General features: G+C 37.4%; 2 protein-coding genes across 2 annotated transcripts; one reads left to right on the top strand and one right to left on the bottom strand.

Moving 5' to 3' along the window:
• Positions 1-10,841: 10,841 nt before the first annotated feature.
• Positions 10,842-12,549, top strand: LOC131635920 (uncharacterized). The gene is made up of 2 exons (XM_058906558.1): positions 10,842-11,987; positions 12,475-12,549. Exons 1-2 carry the CDS (start codon positions 10,842-10,844, stop codon positions 12,547-12,549), a joined length of 1,221 nt encoding a protein of 406 aa, XP_058762541.1.
• A 2,049-nt stretch (positions 12,550-14,598) lies between these two features.
• On the bottom strand, positions 14,599-15,309 carry LOC131635928 (transcription repressor OFP6-like). Its single transcript, XM_058906566.1, has one exon. The coding sequence runs from the start codon at positions 15,169-15,171 to the stop codon at positions 14,617-14,619; it is 555 nt and encodes a 184-aa protein (XP_058762549.1). The 5' UTR covers positions 15,172-15,309; the 3' UTR covers positions 14,599-14,616.
• Positions 15,310-22,545: the final 7,236 nt, after the last annotated feature.

Below are 22,545 nucleotides of genomic sequence, written 5' to 3'. Positions count from 1 at the left end.
ACAAGGGGTGCACACCTCTTGAATACCTTTGATCCTTTGAATCAAAATATTAAAATTCTTCCCTAATTAAATCAAAGTGATCGAGTGACAAGGGGTGCACACCTCTTGAATACCTTTGATCCTTCGAACCAAACACTAAACATCCTTCATAAAATTAACCAACAAACTCGTAGTTTTTTATTCGAACTACGATTGCTCTGACTTTCCCATTGCACGAGGGAATACGTAGGCACAAGATACAAGCGTCTTGGCGAGCACAATAATAAAAAATAAAAACCCCTTTTCTTTTCTTGATTAATAAACTAAAGAACGCAAACATTACGCAAACATTACGCAAACATTACGCAAACACTCATTAATAAAACTAACTAAATGGGTCCCATCGAGTACGATGGAGGTGAGGGGTGCTAATACCTTCACCTTGCCTAACCGACTCCCGAACCCTAATTTGGTTGCGATGACCATCTTATCCATTTGTTTTTATTCTTGGGTTTTATTCGACATTTTCCCTTTCCTTTTTGGAACAAATAAAGATCGGTGGCGACTCTGTTCTATTTCGAGTTTATAAACACCTCGAGTATTTTTTAGCGCTACAGAACTGAAATAAAATTCATCCCACAAAGGCGCCTTTATCCTTCCAAATTTCGCGTGAAGGGTCCGGCGTGCCGTCCTCCCAAGTGAAACAGGGATGTAAAAAAACGACACCACAACTATATGACAGGTGCCAAAGCAGAATTAGACATCTGTTGGGAATTCTCGGGATGGAGTCCTGACTTCTTTTGGGGAGTACTTCGATTGAGGAACACACCCACCTCACCGGGGAATACGCGTACTTCATTGGGGAATACTTCTGTTGTGAAGCATAGATACATTAGAATTTTGTTAGCCACGATGGCTAAGCTCGACCTAGAACTTGAACAGATGGATGCAAAGACTGCTTTCTTGTATCGTGATCTAGATGAAATAGTCCTGATAAAGCAACTTGAAGGGTATGTCGAGAAGGGAAAGAAATATTATGTGTGTAAGATGAATAGGTCGTTATACGACCTGAAATAATCTCCTCGTCATTGGAATCGAATATTCGACAAGTTCATGGCACACATAGGTTTCACTAGGAGCCAGTTGACCACTGTGTTCACTTCATATTTTGACCTGGAAATTCAGTTGTTATTTTGTTGCTTTATGTGGATGCTAGTCTCACAGCAAGAAACAGTGTTGAGGATGTAATGAAGGTGAAGGTTGAACTCGATAAGGAGTTGGATATGGAGAATCTAGGAGATACCTCCATAATTCTTGGGATTGACATCCGGAAAGACAATGAGCAGTAGAGTTTATGCTTATCTCAAGAGAAATATCTACAAAAGATTCTCGACAAGTTTAGTATGGCTTTACTGAAGCAATAGAGTTTATTTCCTTCACTAAAGTTATGAAATAAGTAGTGTGGATGATAAATCACCAAGATATTGGCAAGTTGCAAGTTCTTCCACTGCATGTAGATGATAAATCTGCATGAAGAAAGCTAATTTGTTCGCTTAATGTTGTAGAGTTTGTTCCAAGGTGGAGATCTGTGAGATTTTGGATCGAACTCTAGTCTCAAAAAAGGTAGCTTCTAGGTTCGACAAAGATTAAGCATGTTGTCAAAGTCTGTTCCCATGTGAATGTCAAAGTTCTGCATGCTATAGTCAAAGTACGCTCAAGCATGCAGTAGTTGAAATGCTAGGATTGTTAGCATATCGAATTGGACCAGTTTGTTTAGTCCAACTATTTAAGTTAGCTTAATAGTTTATAAATAGACTAGTTCGCCCAGGTTGTTGAGAGAGATTGGTTGTTGTTATTCACTTGTAATTTTTGAACCCATATTAACTAAGTGAATAATAAAACAGTTATAACCAATTCTAATTTTCTTCTCTCTTCTCTCTCTTTCCTGAAAACCTAATAGAATTTTTTGTGTTTATTCAAGAAACTCAATTTTTGAAATATTTTTAATTTGTTTTTGACGGCACTCCGTTACAATCGTTGATCTATCTTTAATTCGTTCACCGCTAGTAGACAATAAAATTTATCTCTTTAAATTAATTGATTAATCGATTGAAGGACTAAATACTAAGGGTGTGTTTTTTATTGTAGAAGATGCGAAGAGCGAGACATTGAAAAGAGAAATATAAGAGAAAGATTTAATTTCTTCTGCTTGGTTTGCAAAGAAGTTGAGAAGAGAGAATAGTTTTTAATGGGCCCCACAAAATTTTTGAGTCTTTGCTAAACAGGAAAGAAAAGGAACAGTAATGCTCAATCTTGTTTCAATTCCATTATTAATTTTTTTTCAATAACCACTTTTTAAAAAAAAAAACTACATTAATAACCATGTTTCAGAAGAAATTATGCAACTAACCAGGTTTTAGAAACATTCAAAACCTATGCGCCAACTCAGGTGACGCATGCATGCAAATTTTAAGAGGTGTCACAAGTTCATATGGCGCATAGGTGAGGTGGCGCCATCTCATTCGGCGCATGCATGTGAAAATTAGGAGCATGCACCAAGTGAAGTGGCACATAGGTGTATTTTGCGTTTTCTATAAATATGGACCCAATCATCCACCATTCTTCACACATATATTCTTTTTCTACTATTCTCTTTCAAAAAAAATTCATGACTTCCGAAATGATTTTCAAAAGGGATGGGCACGTTATTTTTTCGGCAGTGAAACCCTGGATTAAAATGAAATTTTAGAACATCCATTCAACGGGCCATCTTAAGAGGTCCTTGATGCGTTGGTTAGACGAGGATATTCAAGATGGCGAAGTCATTAGAAGGATTCAGCGGCATCGGACATCCAACCTCTCTTGCGATTAGAAAACCTCAGCGTTGGTGGGATGAGGTTAAGACATACACCAACGTAATGGTGATGATGCATGGAGATGATGAAATTATTTTGACAGTTGTAATTTCTTAGATTTGATGATGTTATGTATTTTAATTTCGTGTTAAGTAAATTTTGATTTGTTGTAACCAACTTGATTAATGAAAAAGAGTTTCGTTCAGATCTAAAAATACATTACATGTTGTGCGTCATTTTTCTATGTTGTTAAGCTCGTAGCATGATTGAGATAATTTTTTCGGTTGTGTCCGACTTGACGACATACACTGCACTTTATCTCTAGATTGTCAGTTAATTCCATTTCAGTTGTAATACACTTGCTTTTGGGACGACCCTTTATATTCCTTCGCATTTGGTCGTCGTGCCAGATAGTTTCTCCTTCATACACAGGCCAATAACCTTGTTTTGCTACCACTAGAAAGCCGTTATTGTATACACCGAAAAAATTATCGGATTTGTAAGCGGGAGATAGAAGTGACAATGCATCTTGATGGGCATACACACATGTTGCAATGACATGAGATCATGGCATATGAAAGGCTTGAAACATTCCGCAATCGCACCAACGAGGTCGCAGTAGAACCCTATACTCTTGTCTTGTCAGCCCCTCGTTGTAGTCAATCGTCTATTTTACAATGAACTTATGGTTATGACGGTCAAATCTGGTAACCTTATGGCTGTTGGCTTTGGCACTTTCTTCCTTCATAAATTTCATGCAACTTTCGCTCCATAGTTAGACTGCAAAAACTGCGATCACTTAGTTCAACGTCGTGGAAATCCTGGCCAACCCAACTTGTTTGGACCCATGGCTTCAAAAGAGAGTCGATGCCCAATGGCCTTACGCTTCCAATTGGAAAGCTTACGCGCAAGAATGGTGTCGAATGTGGAAGAGATGTGAACATCATGTCCTACTATTTCTAGTCGCTCCTGAGAACCAAATAATGCGACACACAACTGAATATATGTATTGGTTCAGATCGGTTACCACGCCTCAAATGTTTGTGTCTCACCCGAGGTATTTGATTGAACCACACACTCGAGCTGCGTCGTCATCGAATACACAACAACATTACAAAGAAACTTACATCTCCCAACAACAAACCTAACACACTTCCTCCACCCATGCATGTCGTCGATCCACGAGCAACCAACCACGCCACCACGACGAATACCAAGACCAATAAATGCACATACTCAAACTCAAAACCAAGAATATATATCATACAACCAACAAAGCCATATGGGTCCATCCACCTCTTACCTAAGCCCCGACCTAGGCGAACATAAAGAATATTCCCCAACCAACCCAACTTACACGCAATCATTCATTCGCCGTAGCACCCAACCCACTAAATACACTCAACACGCATCTGACTACCATACCCTAGAAGACCAATTTCCATTTTACCAAAATTATTCAAACGTCCAATGCTACCGACCACCCATGCAACACATATCCCCACCACCACCCAACCAAACTTTGAGAACATGGGTAACCGAATTTTCGAAAGCGGGGATTCTTCTATGATGCATACCCACTTCTTGGATTTTATGGACCCAAATCGCATTGATTTGCTAGGGTCCTCGACCTAATCACATCAGGAGACTCCTAGACAACGGAATACTAAGAGAGGATAGAGACGTGAAAATTAAATGTTGTTGTATTCGTTTATTTTTCCAACCATGTAATAATAACTTTTGATTAATATTATCAATTTTTTTCCTTTATTATTAATTATTCTTATTATTTTAAAAAAAAAGGGAATACACCTATGCGCCACTTCACTTGACGCATGCTCCTAATGTTCACTTGCATACGCCAAATAAGATGGAGCCAAGTGGCATTTTTACATCTATGCACCATATGAACTGACGATACCTCCTAAAATATGCATGCATGTGCTGTCTGAGTTGGCGCATAGGTTTTGGTCAATCCCAAAACCTGATTAGTTGCGTAATTTCTTCTGAAACATGATTATTGACGTATTTATTTCTTCAAAAGTGGTTATTGAAAAAAATTTCCATTATTATCCCTTGTCAATAATATTCTACACAATAGGCATAAACATTATAATCACTCTCTTAATTTTTTAAACAAAATTAATAGACTTAATTACTTAAATCTTTTAAAATTGAATTTATTTTATTAGCTAAATAACTAAAAAATATTAATAATTCGATTTCTTTTGATTGTAATTATAATTTAATTTATTAATTAAAATCAAATAAAAAATAAATTAATTTGTAAGTTCTTTTTTATTTAGGGGTATATTTGTACTTTCATAATTAATTAATACTTCTTTCTTCTCTATTTCTCTTCTTCTTATCCTATACCTAACAATACACCAAATCTCTTTCACTCTTTTTATTATTTCTTACTTTTTTTTCTCTCTTCTCTTACTCTCTTCGCAACCAAACACACCCTAAATTTTACTAAAATTTAAAAGTATATATATAACATAAAGTTGAAAGAACGGTTATCCCAAGATAAATATTGTTTCAAATTTGATGTCATTTGAGAGATAGTTTTGTTAAAATAGTTTCATGTTTAATGAAAGATTACAACGTTGCTGTCAATTATAAATGCCTGCGGATCTTGATCCCCTGTTGGAACCTACCTCCATTAGATATGACCCTGTGATCTAGCTATCAATGCCTAATACCCAGGTAAATACAAACGGGAACTAAATGCATGTACTATAAAGTAATGACTGTTCAAAGTACGCATATATACATGGATATAAAATAAATAAATACAATAGGATCAACAAAGTTTTATATATACCAATTGATATTTTTTTACTACGATGTTACAAAAATGAAAACAAAATATCAATATATCATAATTTTAACAAAAAAATTTAAAATACCGTTCGTCCATGTATTGGCCGATCCTGTGAAGGCTATTTCGGTAATTGGGATTCGTCTAAGGAATGGCCGATCATGTGAAGGAGTTTTTTTTCATTTTTTTATTTATTTTGAATTAATAAATAATGTTTTAATTTATAAATATTATTAATTAATTTTTTTAAATATTAATTAAATTTAATATAATATTTAATTATTATTTTAATAATATAATAATATTTTTTTAAAATTTAATTGAATTATTGTTTAATAATAAATAAATTAATAAAATATTTTAGTGAATAAATTAATATAATATAATATAATATAATATAATATAATATAATATAATATAATATAATATAATATAATATAATATAATATAATCGGTTTTGCAATAAGTGTTGATTTTGAGCATAGAGTACAATTATATTATGTAGACAACTTCTCTACCATCCAAAAAAATTGACTAGTGTACTTTCAACCAATCATATAATATTATTTAATTTTATCATCTTTAATTATTTATTAAATCATCATAAAAAAATAAATAGTATACATTTAACTAATCATATAATACTATTTAATTTTATCATCTTTAATTATTTATTAAATAATACACTATTTAATTCTATTTAATTGTTCACCTAATATTTTATATTTGCAAGAAAATATGTAAATTAAACAAAATTGAGAGTCCTGAATAATTTGTTTTTATAGAGAATGAATTATACCAACTGAAATTTTAAATTGGATTATTCAAATCATCTCGGAATCATAAAACTTTATACTAGCATTAAACCTTGTGCTTTCTGAATGGAACCATTCATACTATTGGGAATGTGATTCAAATCCCAATGCCTATATTTCTCACCACTGCATTGCACTCAAAGCCTGACAAGTTGGAAACATTATTTTGATCATATTCATACGATACACCAAATCTAAATCCATGAGTGCCAAACAAAATTGATTCATTGCTCCACACTGTCTGTACAATGATGAAATTACTGAGATACTGTCATACTGTGTAAGAAAGGGATGGAAATTTTTGGAAATAAAGGATGTTATCAAAATTAGTTATGTCTGGGAAACGGATATGTCTGCTTTTCCTGTAAAACTTTGCAAAAAACCAGACAGAACGGGACAGGCGGGCATATGACATGGGGCAGCCTAAAACGTTATGCCGCCATGGAAAAAGTGCTCGGAATCGTGGACATTGCATCTTTGTTAATATTTGCGTTCGCAAGCCAAAAACTCAAAAAAAAAGAGGAAGATGGAACGAGAGGAAAAAAAATCCAAATAACCATGTTTAATAATTTATTTACACCAAAAACCATGTTTTCGGCAAAATTACGCATATGACCAGGTTTCAGAGGTGGTCTCCACATAGGAGCCACCTCAGGTGGCGCCAAAGACCAAAACCTCTTAACTTATGCGCCACCCAGGGTGGCATCAATGCATATTTTTCCCTTTTTAGCCACCTAGGGTGGCGCCTATGTATATATATATATATATATATATATTTTTTTGTTTTTTTTTTGTTTTTTTTTTTTTAATTGTTTATATACTATTTTTTTTTAAATTTTTTTTATTTATTAACAAAATTGTTTTAACAATTAAATAAATAATGAAACACCACATGTCATTCATTCCAAACATTACAAATACAAGAAATGCAGAAACAACATTAGAAATACGGTCATACAGTTCAAACATTACAAATACGGTACAAAAAAGATAAATAATAAAACATGGATATTATGCTATTCACGACCCCTCCGACCATGACCCCTCCGACCCGGCGCCGGACCATGACCCCTCTCACCGTCAGTTCCGCAATCTGGAACTACTCGAATCCGGTTGGAAGGATCTCGACGACCGACTTCTCCACGACCCCCCTATTCCTTGGTTGTTCTTGTTGTGTCTGGGTAGGCGGTCCTCGGATTAGCCCCTCCATGCGCTCATTGGACATGTATTCTTGTATGTTGCTGTCAAATAGTCGGGTCCCCATGCCCTCAAAGATTTGTCTTGGCGGTGGAGTTGCGTCACATGGTCGGTAAAATCCAGCGCTTGATTGACCTTGAAAAAATGGCATTGTTTGCTGGGGTGTGGTGTACCCATATTGTTGGTGTTGTGGAAATTCGTACTGTGACGATTGAGTGGTCATTTGCTCGTTTGGGTCGTAATTGTCATCTAGACCCATGTCGGGGCTGGGTTGCCTATTGTAGCTGGAGGGGCCGGCGTCGCCGTGTTGTTGGGTGAAGGCCCATGATTGTTGCTGGATGGGTTGCCTAGTGGAGGAGGAGGGGCCGGCGTCGTAGTGTTGTTGGGTGAAGCCCCACGATTGTTGTTGGACGGGTAGCCTAGTGGAGGGGTCGGCATCACGGAGTTGTTGGGTGAAGCCCCATGATTGTTGTTGGAAGGGTTGACTTTGGTAGGGCGTTGTTGGTGTTGTTTGAAATTCCTCATGGTCAGGTTGTTCGGATGTTTGGCGTTGTCGGCGTTGTTGGCGTTGTTGTCGTTGTTGGGGTGGTTGTTGGGGTGGTTGTTGTGCGTATTGTTGGGGTGGTTGTTGTGCGTGTTGTTGTTGGCGGGGGTCGTGTAGGTAGTAGGGGTCTGACACATACATATCGGGGGTTGTGACTGTTCTATACCAAGCAAGGTATGTCGCGGTTGGAAACATGGGGAGTTGGGCAACAGGGAATTGTAACAGACGGCTGCGACGCTGCCTCCACATCTCATAAAATTCAGGTGCGAATGTACGATAATCTGCGTGGTCCCATTGATTGTTAACTCTTTTAATATGCCAGCGACCCAAATCAGTGGGGGGATCCGGGATCGGTTGATGCATGCCAAACTGCAGTCTCACACGGTCAGATTGGTGCATCTCAATGATGTTGAACCTTATTATCGGTACTACTGCAGTCCAAACTTCCCGGTCACTCTCGTTTGGCTCATGGTCTAGCAACAAGTATGGTCTCCAATTAAACTGCGTGGGAGAAAAAATAACATATTATTAAAAAGCATGATGAATTGTAATACATCTATATGATCATATAAAAGTTTAGGGATAATACATCTTCAGCTCGGAGGTGATCAATTAGGTCCCGATATAAAACAACACTCCCCCTCGGATTCTTACTGTAATCCAATTTAGGACCACAGAACCTAAAAAAAAAGAGCAAAAATGTTATTTCAGATTTTTATGAAAAAGATAGTTAGCATTCAAGGAATAGCGTTGAAAAAGAGAAAAAGACGTACCTTGTTGCATAAGGGAACGTGTAGTTGTTCCTGCCTACAGGGGACAGCGTCGGCATTCTCCACCAACCCCATACTTGTAGGAGGAACGCACATCCATAGAAGGTGCACTTCTCGGCAACCGCGTTCTTACAAAGAGACTGGTATAACATCGCCAAAACGGCGGACCCCCAACTATATTTCCTAATCTTGCTAATACTGTCAAATTTACTTAAATAGAAAAAGTTGACAGTGTTACTTGTCGACTCCGGGAATAAAAGTTTACCAAACATCAACATTATATAAACCTTAGTCATTAACCAAACATGCTCCTCAGTAAAGTTGTCCATCAAGACGAGTTCATCATAGTAATCTCTAAGGGAGACCAGACTGATACCCTGGCCTCTTGAACCTTGAGTAGGCACAACTAGATCTCTTCCCAACACTCTCTCACACATTGAATTAGCATGTTGAACAGATCCATTAACAGCCTTGCCATCAATGGGCAGACCAAGTAACATATAAACATCCTCTAGAGTAATAGTACACTCACCTATTGGAAGATGAAACGTGTGGGTTTCAGGCCTCCATCTCTCTTGTAAGGCAAGGATGAATTTTCTGTCTATGGTGTTGTTGTTAACTTTTATGATATGTCCGAAGCCACATGCTTGGAGATTCGGAATAATCCTCTCGTCGGGTTCAACGTAAGCGTGAGAACGTGTACGGAATCGGTCAACAGCCTAAGAACCACAAATAAATCGATTAAACTAGATATCATATACGCATAGATGTTTAGAAATAAATAAGTATAAACTTACAAAGGTCGCCAAATTCGCTCTAGTTCCTCTGTGTGTTTCACCCATGGTAAGAAGTTGTTGAGCCATTTTCAAGAACTCTTTAAGTTTTCTGCGGAATTGAAAATGCAAAGTGGTTTTTTGAAGAAGAAGAATATATGTTGGTGAAAAGAAAGCAAGTATATGAGAGTATTTATAGAGGGTTGGTGGTTGTTGATGTTAAGTGCATGAGGGCCAAGTGGTGAGCATGCATGTGATACAGATATCAAAGTGATAAAGATGGGTTCACATGCATTCTGTGTTGAAATGACCATGCATTCCCGTGTTTTGTGCTGACTTTGTCTAGGCATGCATGCATTAATTGTTTCTGCCAGAATAGACTAGGCCTGCATCCCGTGTTCGGTGCTGAATTGTCTAGGCATGCATGCATACAGTATTCCGATGCAGGTAGATCACATGCTGGCGGATCAGATTAGGGTTTTGGCAGTGGGGACCACTAGACAAAATTAGGGCAAAAAAAAACAAAAAAAAAAAGAAAATACACTAATGCGCCACCCCAGGTGGCGCCATGCTGGAAAAATTAGGGTTTTCTATGTTTTTTTTTTGAAAATTTAGGGTTAGGGTTTGGTTAGGGTTTGGTTAGGGTTTTCTGTGTCATCGAAAATAATTAGCATACAGTCTTCGCATGTGATTGTACAGTGTACACTGTTCAGTATGGTTGTGTCTGGTCAAGTCGACTGTAGTTCACCAGTGTCAAGCACACCTCAAATCAACTCAGGCATTCATTTCCCGTCAACGTTATTCGCATGTGATTGTACAGTATGGTTGTGTCTGGTCAAGTCGACTGTGCAACAGTTCAGCAGTGTCATGCACACCTCAAATCAATTGTGAAACAGTCTGGTGTGCAGCAGTGTCATTAATTCATCAAATCAACTCAGTACGCATGTGATTGTATAGTATTCGCCTTCATAATTGTCATCACTCAATGTTCGTCTACATAAAGGAAACCTATAACGTGTAAACTAACACAACACATTACACATCTGATTACATATTTGAAATAAAACTCTCTACCCACTCAACAATGGCCCCTCCGCAATACATTATCAACGCTCATATTTTTGGCGAGACCTATGACAACGAAGAAGTTGGTTTTCTGTTTAGAAACACTGAGGTTAAACGATTTTGTTTAAGCAGAAAAGCAAATTTCAGTTACTTCAAAGGGAGATTAGAGACGAAGCTTGCAATGGGTGGTGTATCCCAGATTTTTTACCAATATCGATTTCTTCGTGGAGACAACCCGGTCAAGTTTATCCAAGTTGAGATCAAAGACGATGAAGACATGCAGAATATGTTTGCCAATCATGAGTATTCTGGTTACGAATGCATAGAACTGTATGTTACTCTACCAGAAGTTCAAACCACACAAATGGTTGAGTCACAAGTCATTGATGCACTTGGAGACGAGCAAGCAGAGGTCGACGTTGTAGATGAAGAAGAAGAAGCACCGGAAATAGAAGTTGATAACCTGGTAAACGAGGAAAGTGAAGATGAACCGGAAGTTGTTGTACCACGAGATCAAGTGCATATGCCTCCAGTGCACATGAGGAACCTGAATTTTGATGGGGATGACGAACCATCGACTGATATTTTCTATGATCCATACACCCAAACAGATCAACGGTTAAAAGTAGGAGACAGATTTCGTTCTAAGGAGGCATGTATCATGGCCATAAAAAGATTTCATATGGCAAACAATGTTGATTTTAGAGTTGATCGCGCCAATGTCGAAAGGTACAAAATTTACTGTAGTAACACTGATTGTGGATTCAGGTTGCATGCATCATACAGGAAGAGAAGTGACTCATGGGTTATAGGATATATTTCCCAAGATCACACATGTATTAACACAAATGTTTCACAAGATCACCGTAAGCTCAGTTATGACATCATTTGTCAAGAAATCTTGCCTCTAGTTGAAAAAGATCCATCGTTAAAGGTGAAAACGATAATCTCTCATATCGTTGCAACGTACAACTACACTCCGTCTTATAGAAAGGCGTGGCTGGCGAAGACCAAGGCGATCGAAGTTGTGTATGGAAATTGGGAGGATTCGTATAAACGACTCCCACATTTCTTATATGCGCTTCAAATTTATGCTCCTGGAACTGTTACTATTTTAGAGACCCTTCCGGCGCAATCTCCAGACGGAACATCACTTCAAGGAAATGTGATATTCCACAGGCTCTTCTGGGCTTTCCGCCCATGTGTACAAGGATTTTCATATTGCAAACCAATTCTTCAAATAGATGGAACTTGGTTGTACGGAAAATATAAAGGCACCATGTTGATGGCTGTGGCTCAAGACGGAAATAGTAACATCTTTCCTGTTGCTTTCGCTCTTGTGGAAGGAGAAACTGCTGGAGGTTGGGGTTTCTTTCTCAGAAATCTTCGGACACACGTTGCCCCCCAACCTGGACTTTGCTTGATTTCAGACAGACATGCTGCCATCGAGAGTGCGTACAACAATCCAGCAAACGGGTGGCAAAACCCTACATCAACGCATGTTTATTGTATTCGACACATCGCACAAAATTTCATGCGGGAGATAAAGGACAGGGCTCTTCGGAAGACTCTTGTAAATGCCGGATATGCGTTGACGCAACCGACGTTCCAATATTATCGACAAGAAATTGTAGCGGCAAATCCAGATGCAGGCAGATGGGTTGACAGTCTTGCTAGAGAGAAATGGACCAGATCATACGACAACGGGAAGCGATGGGGGCACATGACTACGAATCTTGTGGAGTCTATGAACGGGGTGTTTAAGGGCATCAGACACCTTCCGATTACTGCCTTGGTGGAAGCAACATACTATAGGATGGCTTCTCTTTTCGCAAGAAGAGGTGAGCGTTGGAATGCAGTTATAGAATCCGGACAATTATGGAGCGAAACATGCGTCAAATTCATGAAAGAGCAATCTGCCAAAGCCAACAGCCACATTGTGACATCTTTCGATCGATTCAACCGGACCTTCAGTGTTAAGGAAACGATTGACCATAACGAGGGCCTTCCGAGACAACAATACAGGGTTCTTATAGATGAAGGGTGGTGCGATTGTGGAAAGTTTCAAGCCTTTCGGATGCCATGCTCTCATGTAATTGCAGCATGTTCGTATGCGCATCAAGATCTGTTAGCACTTTTATCTCCCATTTACAAGGCAGATACCTTGCTCGGGGTGTACAACAACTCATTTCAAGTGATGGCAAAGGAGGATTATTGGCCTACGTATGAAGGGGACGTGGTTTGGCATAATGATAACATGCGGAGAAAGAAAAGAGGCCACCCGAACAGCACCCGGATCACAACCGAGATGGATCATGAGAAAATGGTACGAAAGTGTAGCATATGTCGTGAAGTCGGGCACAATAGAAATACCTGTCCTAACCGTGGATCAAATTCCACCAACAATTAGTTGTATGTCATCTGTATTTTTATTGACAATGTTTTTGTATTTGTATTAGTATTCGTATTTGTATTTGTATTTGTATTTGTATTTCTATTTGTTATGTATTTGTATTATCCTTTATTAAATCAACTAGTTATGTCTTTGTCTCGTAGTGAAATTGTCTTCATGGCCCATACTGCCACTCTTTATTTTGGACAGTCAGTCAAATACGCATGCTTTCGTCTAGACCCATCAAGTCAGTCATTGATCAGTGTGTCTGCATTTATCATACATGTTAGGCGTGCTTGTAAACAGTACGCAACATCATTAATTTTTTCTACCCACTACTATTATAAATTAGGGGCTCCTATGGTTGAGTTTACACACAGATACACAAACTCCAAATACCAAACAATCACACAAACACAACCATGCCTCGCCGGACAACCACTAGGCCAGATGGATGTCACCGGACAACAGAGTTGCCGCCCCGGAGATCAACATGGCGTGCCGAACCTGAGCCGGAGTATCGCAGAAGGAACGGACATGTCATATTCTCCGCCGTCAAACCTCTCATGCCGGTTATATTTTGGAATATCTCTTCCGTCGAGCAACTCAAGAGGACTCTCCTGAGATTTTTAGAGGGGGAGCACGAGGCCGGCGAACAGATAAGAAGCATCAAGAGGCTTAAAACAAGGGCCGATCCTGTGACTGGAGCAACGATAAGTTTCTGGCATAAGGTGGAATACGACATTGATGCCATTCAAATGATGCATGGACCTAATGACATTGTTTTAACCGTGGTGATTTCTTAGATGTTTTACTTTATCTTTTCTGTTGGTTATTTTCTATGTATCATTTGAATGATCAATGAACTACTCTTTTCCGTGGACACTCGACTTAGCCGATTCACTGAACTTATATATTTATGTTAAAAACCATTTTATTAATAAATAAAAAAAATTAAAAAAAAATAGTATATAAACAACAAAAAAAAACAAAAAAAAAAAAATCAAATGAGAGTAGGCGCCACCCTAGGTGGCTAAAAAGGCCAAAATACTCATTGAAGCCACCCTGGGTGGCGCATGAGTTAAGGGAAATTGGCCTATGGCGCCACATGAGGTGGCTCCTATGTGGAGACCACCTCTGAAACCTGGTCATATGCGTAATTTTGCCGAAAACATGGTTTTTGGTGTAAATTATTTATTAAACTTGGTTATTTGGATTTTTTTTTTGAACGAGAGTGCCGGTCTACAACTTTGTAGAGTCATGATTTTAGAATTGAATATCATATGCAGTCCAGTAACCCTTCCATAAATAAAACAATTTTATTAAAACTTGAATTCATTCCAAACATGTCTAATACAAATTCTACTTTAAAGTTACATCCCATACTTACCACTAAAACTTATCAACGTGACATGCGGTTGAGATTGAATCCTGGAGAAAAACCAGAGTTAACAGAGAAAACTCTATTCCGAATCTCAGTAAAAGCCCTTATAATAATCCCATGATGTTCCACCGAATTCAGCTCAAGAAAACATTTCAAAAGCTCTCTAAGATCATCCTTACAACATATCTCATTCTCCAATATCATTTGTAGCATAGAATGTCGAAAATCAAGATAAGGATAATCTGAGTCTTTCTCAACCGCTACTCCTTCGTTTCCGACTCTTCCGAGTCCTTTCAGTGACGGTGATTTATTTGAGTCGAATGATGTTTTTGTTGTTGGTGCAGTAGCGTTGCTAGTGCTGCTTGAAGTTTCGGTTTTGTGTCTGTCTCGTTGTCTCCAAGGGTTTGAATTTGAAGAAGAAGAAGAAGAAGATGAAGAGTTGTTATGAATGTGATGTTTTTTGTGTTTTTGTTTTGGGTTGAATATGAAACTTAGTTTTGGTCTTCTACATGTTCCACAACCGAGGTTTATGGAGACAGAGTTTAAGGTTACTTTTTTCTTGGAGCTAGACATTTTTGTTGTTGCTGCTTATGTTTCAGTGTTGTGCTTGAAAGAAAGGAGTGAAAAAGAAAAAGATATGCAATGAAATGAAATTTTAGTGTGGATTTTTGGGGGAGAATTTGAGATGAAGGTGAATGTGTGTGAGAGTTGAGAATTTATTTATGTTGCATGTGTGAGGAGGTCAGGTAATGAGGGACCTTGTTTGTTGAGCTTTATTGGTGACAGAGCCATTTGGACTTTAGAATTTTGTTTTGGGATGTTATCTTATCTATAAGTGAATGTTTAGTTGTTTGTTAAGGTATTAACGTACATGCTGGCCAATGGATCACGTGTACATCAAAAGTTAGTCTTTTCAAGGATTCATCTTTCACTTAAAAATGCATGAGTGCAAGTATTATAATATTACAGCTAATGAGAGAATCTTCATTGGAAAAAATATTTTTGACTATTTGTGTCATATTTTCTAGGTCTAAAGCAAGAATTTTTTTTTAAATAATCAAGTTTAAAAAAAAATATTTAAAAAACCATATTTTAAAAAAAAAACTAAAATGTATAGGTTTGGCAGACACCCCAGGGGTATGCGCCAAACCATTTGGCGCAAAGGAGGGGACCTAGCCATATGAAATGGCGCAAACACTATGAAGACTAGGGCAAGTCAATTGAATTGGCATATATGTTATAGTTCATACACATAGGCGCCATTTGAAATGGCTCCTATGTGTGTGGGTTATTTTTTTTAAAAATACCCCATTTTGTACCATTTTGCACCGAGTTTTCCATTCCAATCTTTGATTTTTGCAAAAATGACCGATACGCCGATTTCGTAAAATTGTTATTAACCGTAATTAATGTTTTTGTGTAGTCAATTCCGTCGATTAATAAAGTAGAGTTTATTGATAAAAAAATATGTTACATAGTCAATACACGAAGTTGATACATTTTCGTAAAAAAACGTTACAAAGCTGATTAAACATGTGATGAGGTTGTTCCACGGCTAGGACATTTCTTTTTATTGTGCCCTATTTGACGACAAATACTGCATTTTCTTTCCATTTTGTCACGGACGTCCATCTCGGTTCAAATGCGAGTACTGTTGGGGCGACCCTTTTTATTTCGTCGCATCGTGTCATTATGCCATACTACCTCGCCATCCTACTCAGGCCAGTAATCCTCCTTTGCCACCACTGGAAATGCCACACTGTATACTTGGAGCAATGTCTCAGCCTTGTAAATTGGAGAAAGTAATGACAATGCATCTCGGTGCGTATATGCACATGCTGCTATGACATGCGAGCAAGGCATACGAAATGCTTGAAACTTACCACAGTCGCACCAATGATCATCTAGTAGAACCCGATATTGCTGTCTCGACAATCCTTCATTGTGGTCAATTGTTCTCGAACACTAAAGGTGCGGTTGAATCGATCGAAAGCAGTACATGATGATTGTTGGCCTTGGCAGATTGTTCTTTCATAAATTTCATGTAACTCTCGCTAAACAGTTGACTCGATTCTCTAACAGCACTCCACCTTTGACCTGTTGTTGAGAATAGCGAAGCCATCCTAAAGTAGGTTGACTCCACCAGTGCAGTGATCGGAAGGTTTTGGATGCCCTTAAAAACACCGTTCATGGATTCTACTAGATTTGTTGTCATGTGGCCCCATCGCACGCCGTTGTCATAAGCCCTGGTCCATTTCTCTCTGGAAAGATTATCAATCTAACTTCCCGCGTCCGGATTTTGCAAAATAATTTCAATCCGATAATGTTGGAATGTAGGCTGAGTTAATGCATATCCCGCATTAACTAGTGTTTTCCGGAGGTGCCTATCCTTGATCTCCCGCATGAAATTCTGGGTAATATGGCGAATACAGTAGACATGTGTTAATGGTGGGTGTTGCCATCCGTTTGCTAGATTGTTGTAAGCACTTTAAATGGAAGCATGCCTATCAGAGATTAAACAAAGACCGGGTTGAGGAGCAACATGTTCTCGGAGATTCCTTAAAAAGAAACTCCAACCCGCAGCAGTTTCACCTTCCAGTATTGCGAACGCTACTGAAAATATGTTGTTGTTTCCGTCTTGTGCAACCGCCATCAACATTGTTCCTTTGTATTTACCATATAACCAAGTTCCATCAATTTGTAGTATCGATTCACAATATGTAAACCCTCGTATGCAAGGTTGGAAAGCCCAGAAAAGACAATGAAATATACCATTTCCTTGGACACGGGTTCCATCCGGAGCATGCGCTGGCAGTGTCTTTAGAATAGCGACGGTGTTGGGGGCATACGTTTGAAGCGCAGTTAGCTAACCGACTTTACAATAGTCGGTTTCCGGGACATTATGGTGACGAATTCCTTGACAGCGACAGGCAGGACAACACAATACCAGGATCGTCTATGCAGACACAACCTAAACCACCAAGAGGAAGGGGACGAGGAAGGGGTGGCCCTAGGATTCGCGGCGGCAATACACGTCCTCAACGTGTTATACGAGCACCTGCATGCGGAACAGAGGGGCGTTTGGGTGATGAAGGACATTAGGATTTTTTTTTATTTTCGGTTTATTAGTAGTTGTTGTCGGTGTATTGTGTTGTTCAAGTTAATAAAAAAATATTTCGGGGTTTATTTATTTCAATCGTTGTTGCAATATCTGGTTGCGGTAGTCCATATGGGTCTCGATTTATTAATTAAAATAAATGAAGAAAAAAATAGGAACCCCACATAGGCGCCATTTCAAATGGCATACCTAATGTGGGGTAGCATGCATGCGCCGTTTTGAATGGCTAACATGAGTGTATGCGCCATTTCAAATGGCTACAACACCTATACATTGTTCCCTTGCGCCAATTGATTTAGCGCATATCCTTAAGGGATCTTCCAAACCTAGACATTTTGGTATTTATTTTGAAAATATGATTTTATAAGTTTTTTTTTAACTTGGTTATTTAAATTATTTTCCTAAAGCAACACATTTCATTTAAAAAATTCATAAATAATTTTTATCAATTTTACTCTAATGATAATTATAAATAAATTATTTAAAATTGACTCTACCAATTATATTATTTTATTTGTGTATAAAAGAAAAATAATTTTTTTTATGTGTAAAAAGAATTCTTTTTTTTATGAGAAATAATATTTTAATGATGATAAACAATGTGTTTTTGTGATTGCTTATTTGGATAATATTTTTTTATTTTAAGTAATTTAGAATGCCAACTAAGTAAATTTCAATGGCAAATTAAAATAAGAAACATAGCTTATAGCTTATAATTAAGCAACCAATGAGCAATCATCCATTGAAGATACTTTGGTAGGTTGTAAAATAAGAATTTAAGTTATTATTATTATTAGGTCTAGAATGTTTGCATTTTTTATTTTTATTATGCACATGTTTGTGAAACTTTAAATGATTTTGTTTTCTTTATTTTTCTTTTAGTTAAAATTATTTATGTGATTAAAGACATTCCAAAATTTTATCATGAAGTTAAATTAATTGGATTTTGGTAGTATGAAAAGTTTTGACAATGTTCAAAATAGAGTAGGTTAGAGTCTTCCTACTTCAAACCTTCATAAGTGTTTAGAAGTCTATTCTTGTAAATGAATACTTGTCGATCAGGTAAAGCTGCTTTCACATCAACTTTACTGTAAAAACTCCATGAAACATAAATACTCAAATGCATTTTTATCTTGTGTGAAATTCATTAAAGTGCTATAAAACAACCTCAGAGCATCCATCGTTCATTGACCTCAAATCCCAAAGCTTGTTATTTTATTGAAAGTATTCACTGGGTAATGATGAGTGAACAACAAAATTGGAACCCTTTAAAACATATAATCCACAAATTTGAGACATTTAAGCTATGGTCACTTCACCACATGAAATCTTCAACATCCCGTGTTCAACTCTAATGCAATAGTCTAAATCATCAAACACGTTTCTAGATAAAGAATTTCACCTAAATTTTGGAACATACCTCACGTTGTAGTGTCCACAAAACATGTATCAAAGACTGATCTATGGCACAAAAGACTTGGCCATGTCAGTGAAAGAGGCCTGGTCGAATTTTGTCAAAATAAAATCTGCTATGTAGAGACAAGGTCGAAAAACTGGAATTTTGTGAACCTTGTGTATTTGATAAATCCTGCAGGGTGAAGTTTAACAAAGGCAATCAAAGAACACATGGATCCCTTGATTATATCCATGCTAATCTTTGGGGGCCTCGGAGATGTCCTTCACATTCAGGTTCAAGGTATTTTCTATCCATAGTTGATGATTATTCTAGAAAATTATGGGTATTCATTGCGAAAGCTAAGGATGAAACATTTAAAAATTTCAAAAGTTGGAAGACTCTTGTCGAAAACCAAACTAGCAAGAAAGTCAAGAGGTTGAGAACAGACAACGGTCTTCAACTTTGCAATGAGGTGTTCAATAACTATTGTGTTGTGTCTGGTATTACAAGACACATAACTACTGCAGGTACTTCCTAGCAAAATGATTTAGCTGAAAGGTTTAATCTAACCATTTTGGAAAGAGTTAGATGTATGTTGGTTAGTATTGGATTGAAGAACGTGTTTTGGGCTGAGGATGTTTCAATAACTGCATATTTAATAAATAGATGTTCCTCGTCTGTCTTGGGGATGAAGATACTCGAAGAAGTCTGGTCAAGATATCCACCTAATCTCGACAAACTTAGAATATTTGGCTGTGTAGCCTATGCTTACATTAGACAAGACAAGGTCGAACCTAGAGCTCTGAAATGCATGTTCATGGGGTACCCTAAAGGAGTCAAAGCTTATAGGTTATGGTTCCTAGAGCCAGGTCACAAGAGGTGTATCACAGGTCGAGATGTAGTTTTCAATGGAGTAGAAATAACGTTCAAGAAAAGTGATGATATGGTCGAAACATAGAAATCTCTGAAGATATATCTCAATAATATTCACAGGTCAAGAAGATTTAAATATGGAACTTTAGGATCAAATCACATCAGAATTAAAGTTTCTAATGTTGGTTGGTTGAACTATTTAGGAAACTTAAAGATTTGTTCCAAGATTCAAAAATGGCTTTGCAGATTTGGTGTAGTCTCTAGCGTATGGATTTAGTAAAGATTAGGGCAAAGGTTATGAAGCCAATGGACCGCCAAAAGACAATTTAAAGAGAACCCTAACCTAATGGAAATATATTGTAAGAATATGTAAATTAGGGGAAGTCTTAGGTCTGCTGTTCTGAGAGTCTTTTGTGATTCAAGTCTCCCACGTATCTTTTGATATTGTGTGGAAGACTGTATGTTGCTTGAGTGTTTGTCAAGCTATCTGTTCTCACTCAAAAGCCATTAGGTAATGAGTTGATTTTTAGTTCTCACTCTTTAAGCTTTTAAGCATGAGAGTTGAGTTATGTTCTTGATCAAATTTTTTAAGCAAAATCAAGTATTGTTCTTAGTTAGGGTGCTTAACTTAGTTCTTTGATTGGAAAGTGTGATATTTCTATTTGGGTTCCCTTGGTCACAGGGTGTGTGTTTTATTACTGCGGTAATTGAAAGTGAGATGGCGATTTCTTAGGTCTAGATGTCGACTTCTAGGCAGAAGTAGCATTGGATAGTGATTAGGTGAGAAGTTGTAAACTAGGGGTGTTTAGATTTGAACAAATACTGTTAATAGTGGACTTCCTTCTTGACTTGGTAGCCCTCAAATTAGGTGACGTTGCACTGAACTGGGTTAACAATTCCTATGTGTTATTTACCCTTCTATATTTGTTTTCAGCATATGTTTCTGGTTAGTAAATATGTGATCTGTCAGCAGTTGATGTTAAGAAATTTGTCTTGACATCGTTTAAGTTGAGACATCAATCTTAACTTGTGATTCTTGCTGGTTGGCACTCTATGATTTATTTGCGTGCGAAACTTACAGATGAATGCTATTATTTTTGTATCAAGATCAAATCTCATAACATCTGACTTGATGTCATGTTCTGATGTTGGAAAATCACTATTAATAGTATGTATGTGCCACTATACTATAGAATTTCAATACGTAGAAAATGGAAAGGAAGATTATGTGTGTAAATTGAATAGGTCGTTATACGGCCTGAAATAATTTCCTCGTTAATGGAACCAAAGATTCGACAAGTTCATGGCACACAGAGGTTACACTAGGAGCCAGTTGACCACTATTACTTTGTATTTCGACCTGTAAATTAACTTTTTATTTTGTTTCTTTATGTGGATGATATTCTCATCGCAAGAAACAATGTCGAGGATGTAATGAAGATGAAGGTTGAACTCGATATGAAGTTTGACATGAAGAATCTAGGAGCTGCCTCCTGAATTCTTAGGATTGACATCTGGAGAGATAGAAAATAGTAGAGTTTATGCTTATCTCAAGAGACATACCCTCATAAGATTCTCGACAACTTTAGTGTGGCTTCACTGAAGCAGTAGAGCTTATTTCCTTCACTGAAGGTGTGAATAAGCAATATGGCTTGAAGGTTTTTCGAGCTGAAACTTTAAGGTCAATCAATCCCTTTTAAATGTCATAGCCATAGTTGAATACATCCGTCGAAGAATTCATCCTATCATGAGCGAACCAATCACATTGATGAGAGACTGCATTTCGTCAGAGAAATAATCGAGCATGGAGAAGTCCAAGTGTTGAAGGTTTCGGCATATCATAATGATGACGATATGATCACCAAGACATTGCCAAGTTGCAAGTTCTTCCACTGCATGCAGTTGATAAATTTGCATGAAGAAAGCTACTTTGTTCCCTTGATGTTGTAGAGTTTGTTCCAAGGTGGAGATTTGTGAGATTTTGGATCAAACTCTAGTCTCAACAAGGATAGCTTCTTAGGTCGACAAAGATTCAGCATGCTGTCGAAGTATGTTCTCATGTTGATGTTGAAGTCCTGCATGCTGTAGTCAAAGTACACTCAATTGACAATGAGTACTGATTTTGAGCATAGAGTACAATTATATTATATATTAGCAAGAAAATATCTAAATTAATCAAAATTGAGGGTCCTAAATAATTTGATTTTAAAGAGAATGAATTAGACCAACTTAAATTTTAAATTGGATTATTCAAATCATGCTCGGAATCATAAAACTTTATATATTTTTGTGTAAAGCATTAAACCTTGTGCCTCTCCTGAATGGGACCATTCATACTATTGGGAATGTGATTCAAATCCCAATGCCTATATTTCTCACCACTGCATTGTACTCAAAGCCTGAAAAGTTGGAAATTTTTTTTTGACCATATTCATATGATACACCAAATCTAAATCCATGAGTGCTAGACAAAATTGATTCATTGCTCCACACTGTCTGTACAATGATGAAATTACTGAGATACTGTCATACTGTGTAAGAAAGGGATGGAAATTTTGGG

This window comes from Vicia villosa, unplaced genomic scaffold (assembly GCF_029867415.1).
Source record: "Vicia villosa cultivar HV-30 ecotype Madison, WI unplaced genomic scaffold, Vvil1.0 ctg.001593F_1_1, whole genome shotgun sequence".
Lineage (NCBI taxonomy): Eukaryota > Viridiplantae > Streptophyta > Magnoliopsida > Fabales > Fabaceae > Vicia > Vicia villosa.
This window is presented reverse-complemented; position numbering and strand designations above follow the sequence as displayed.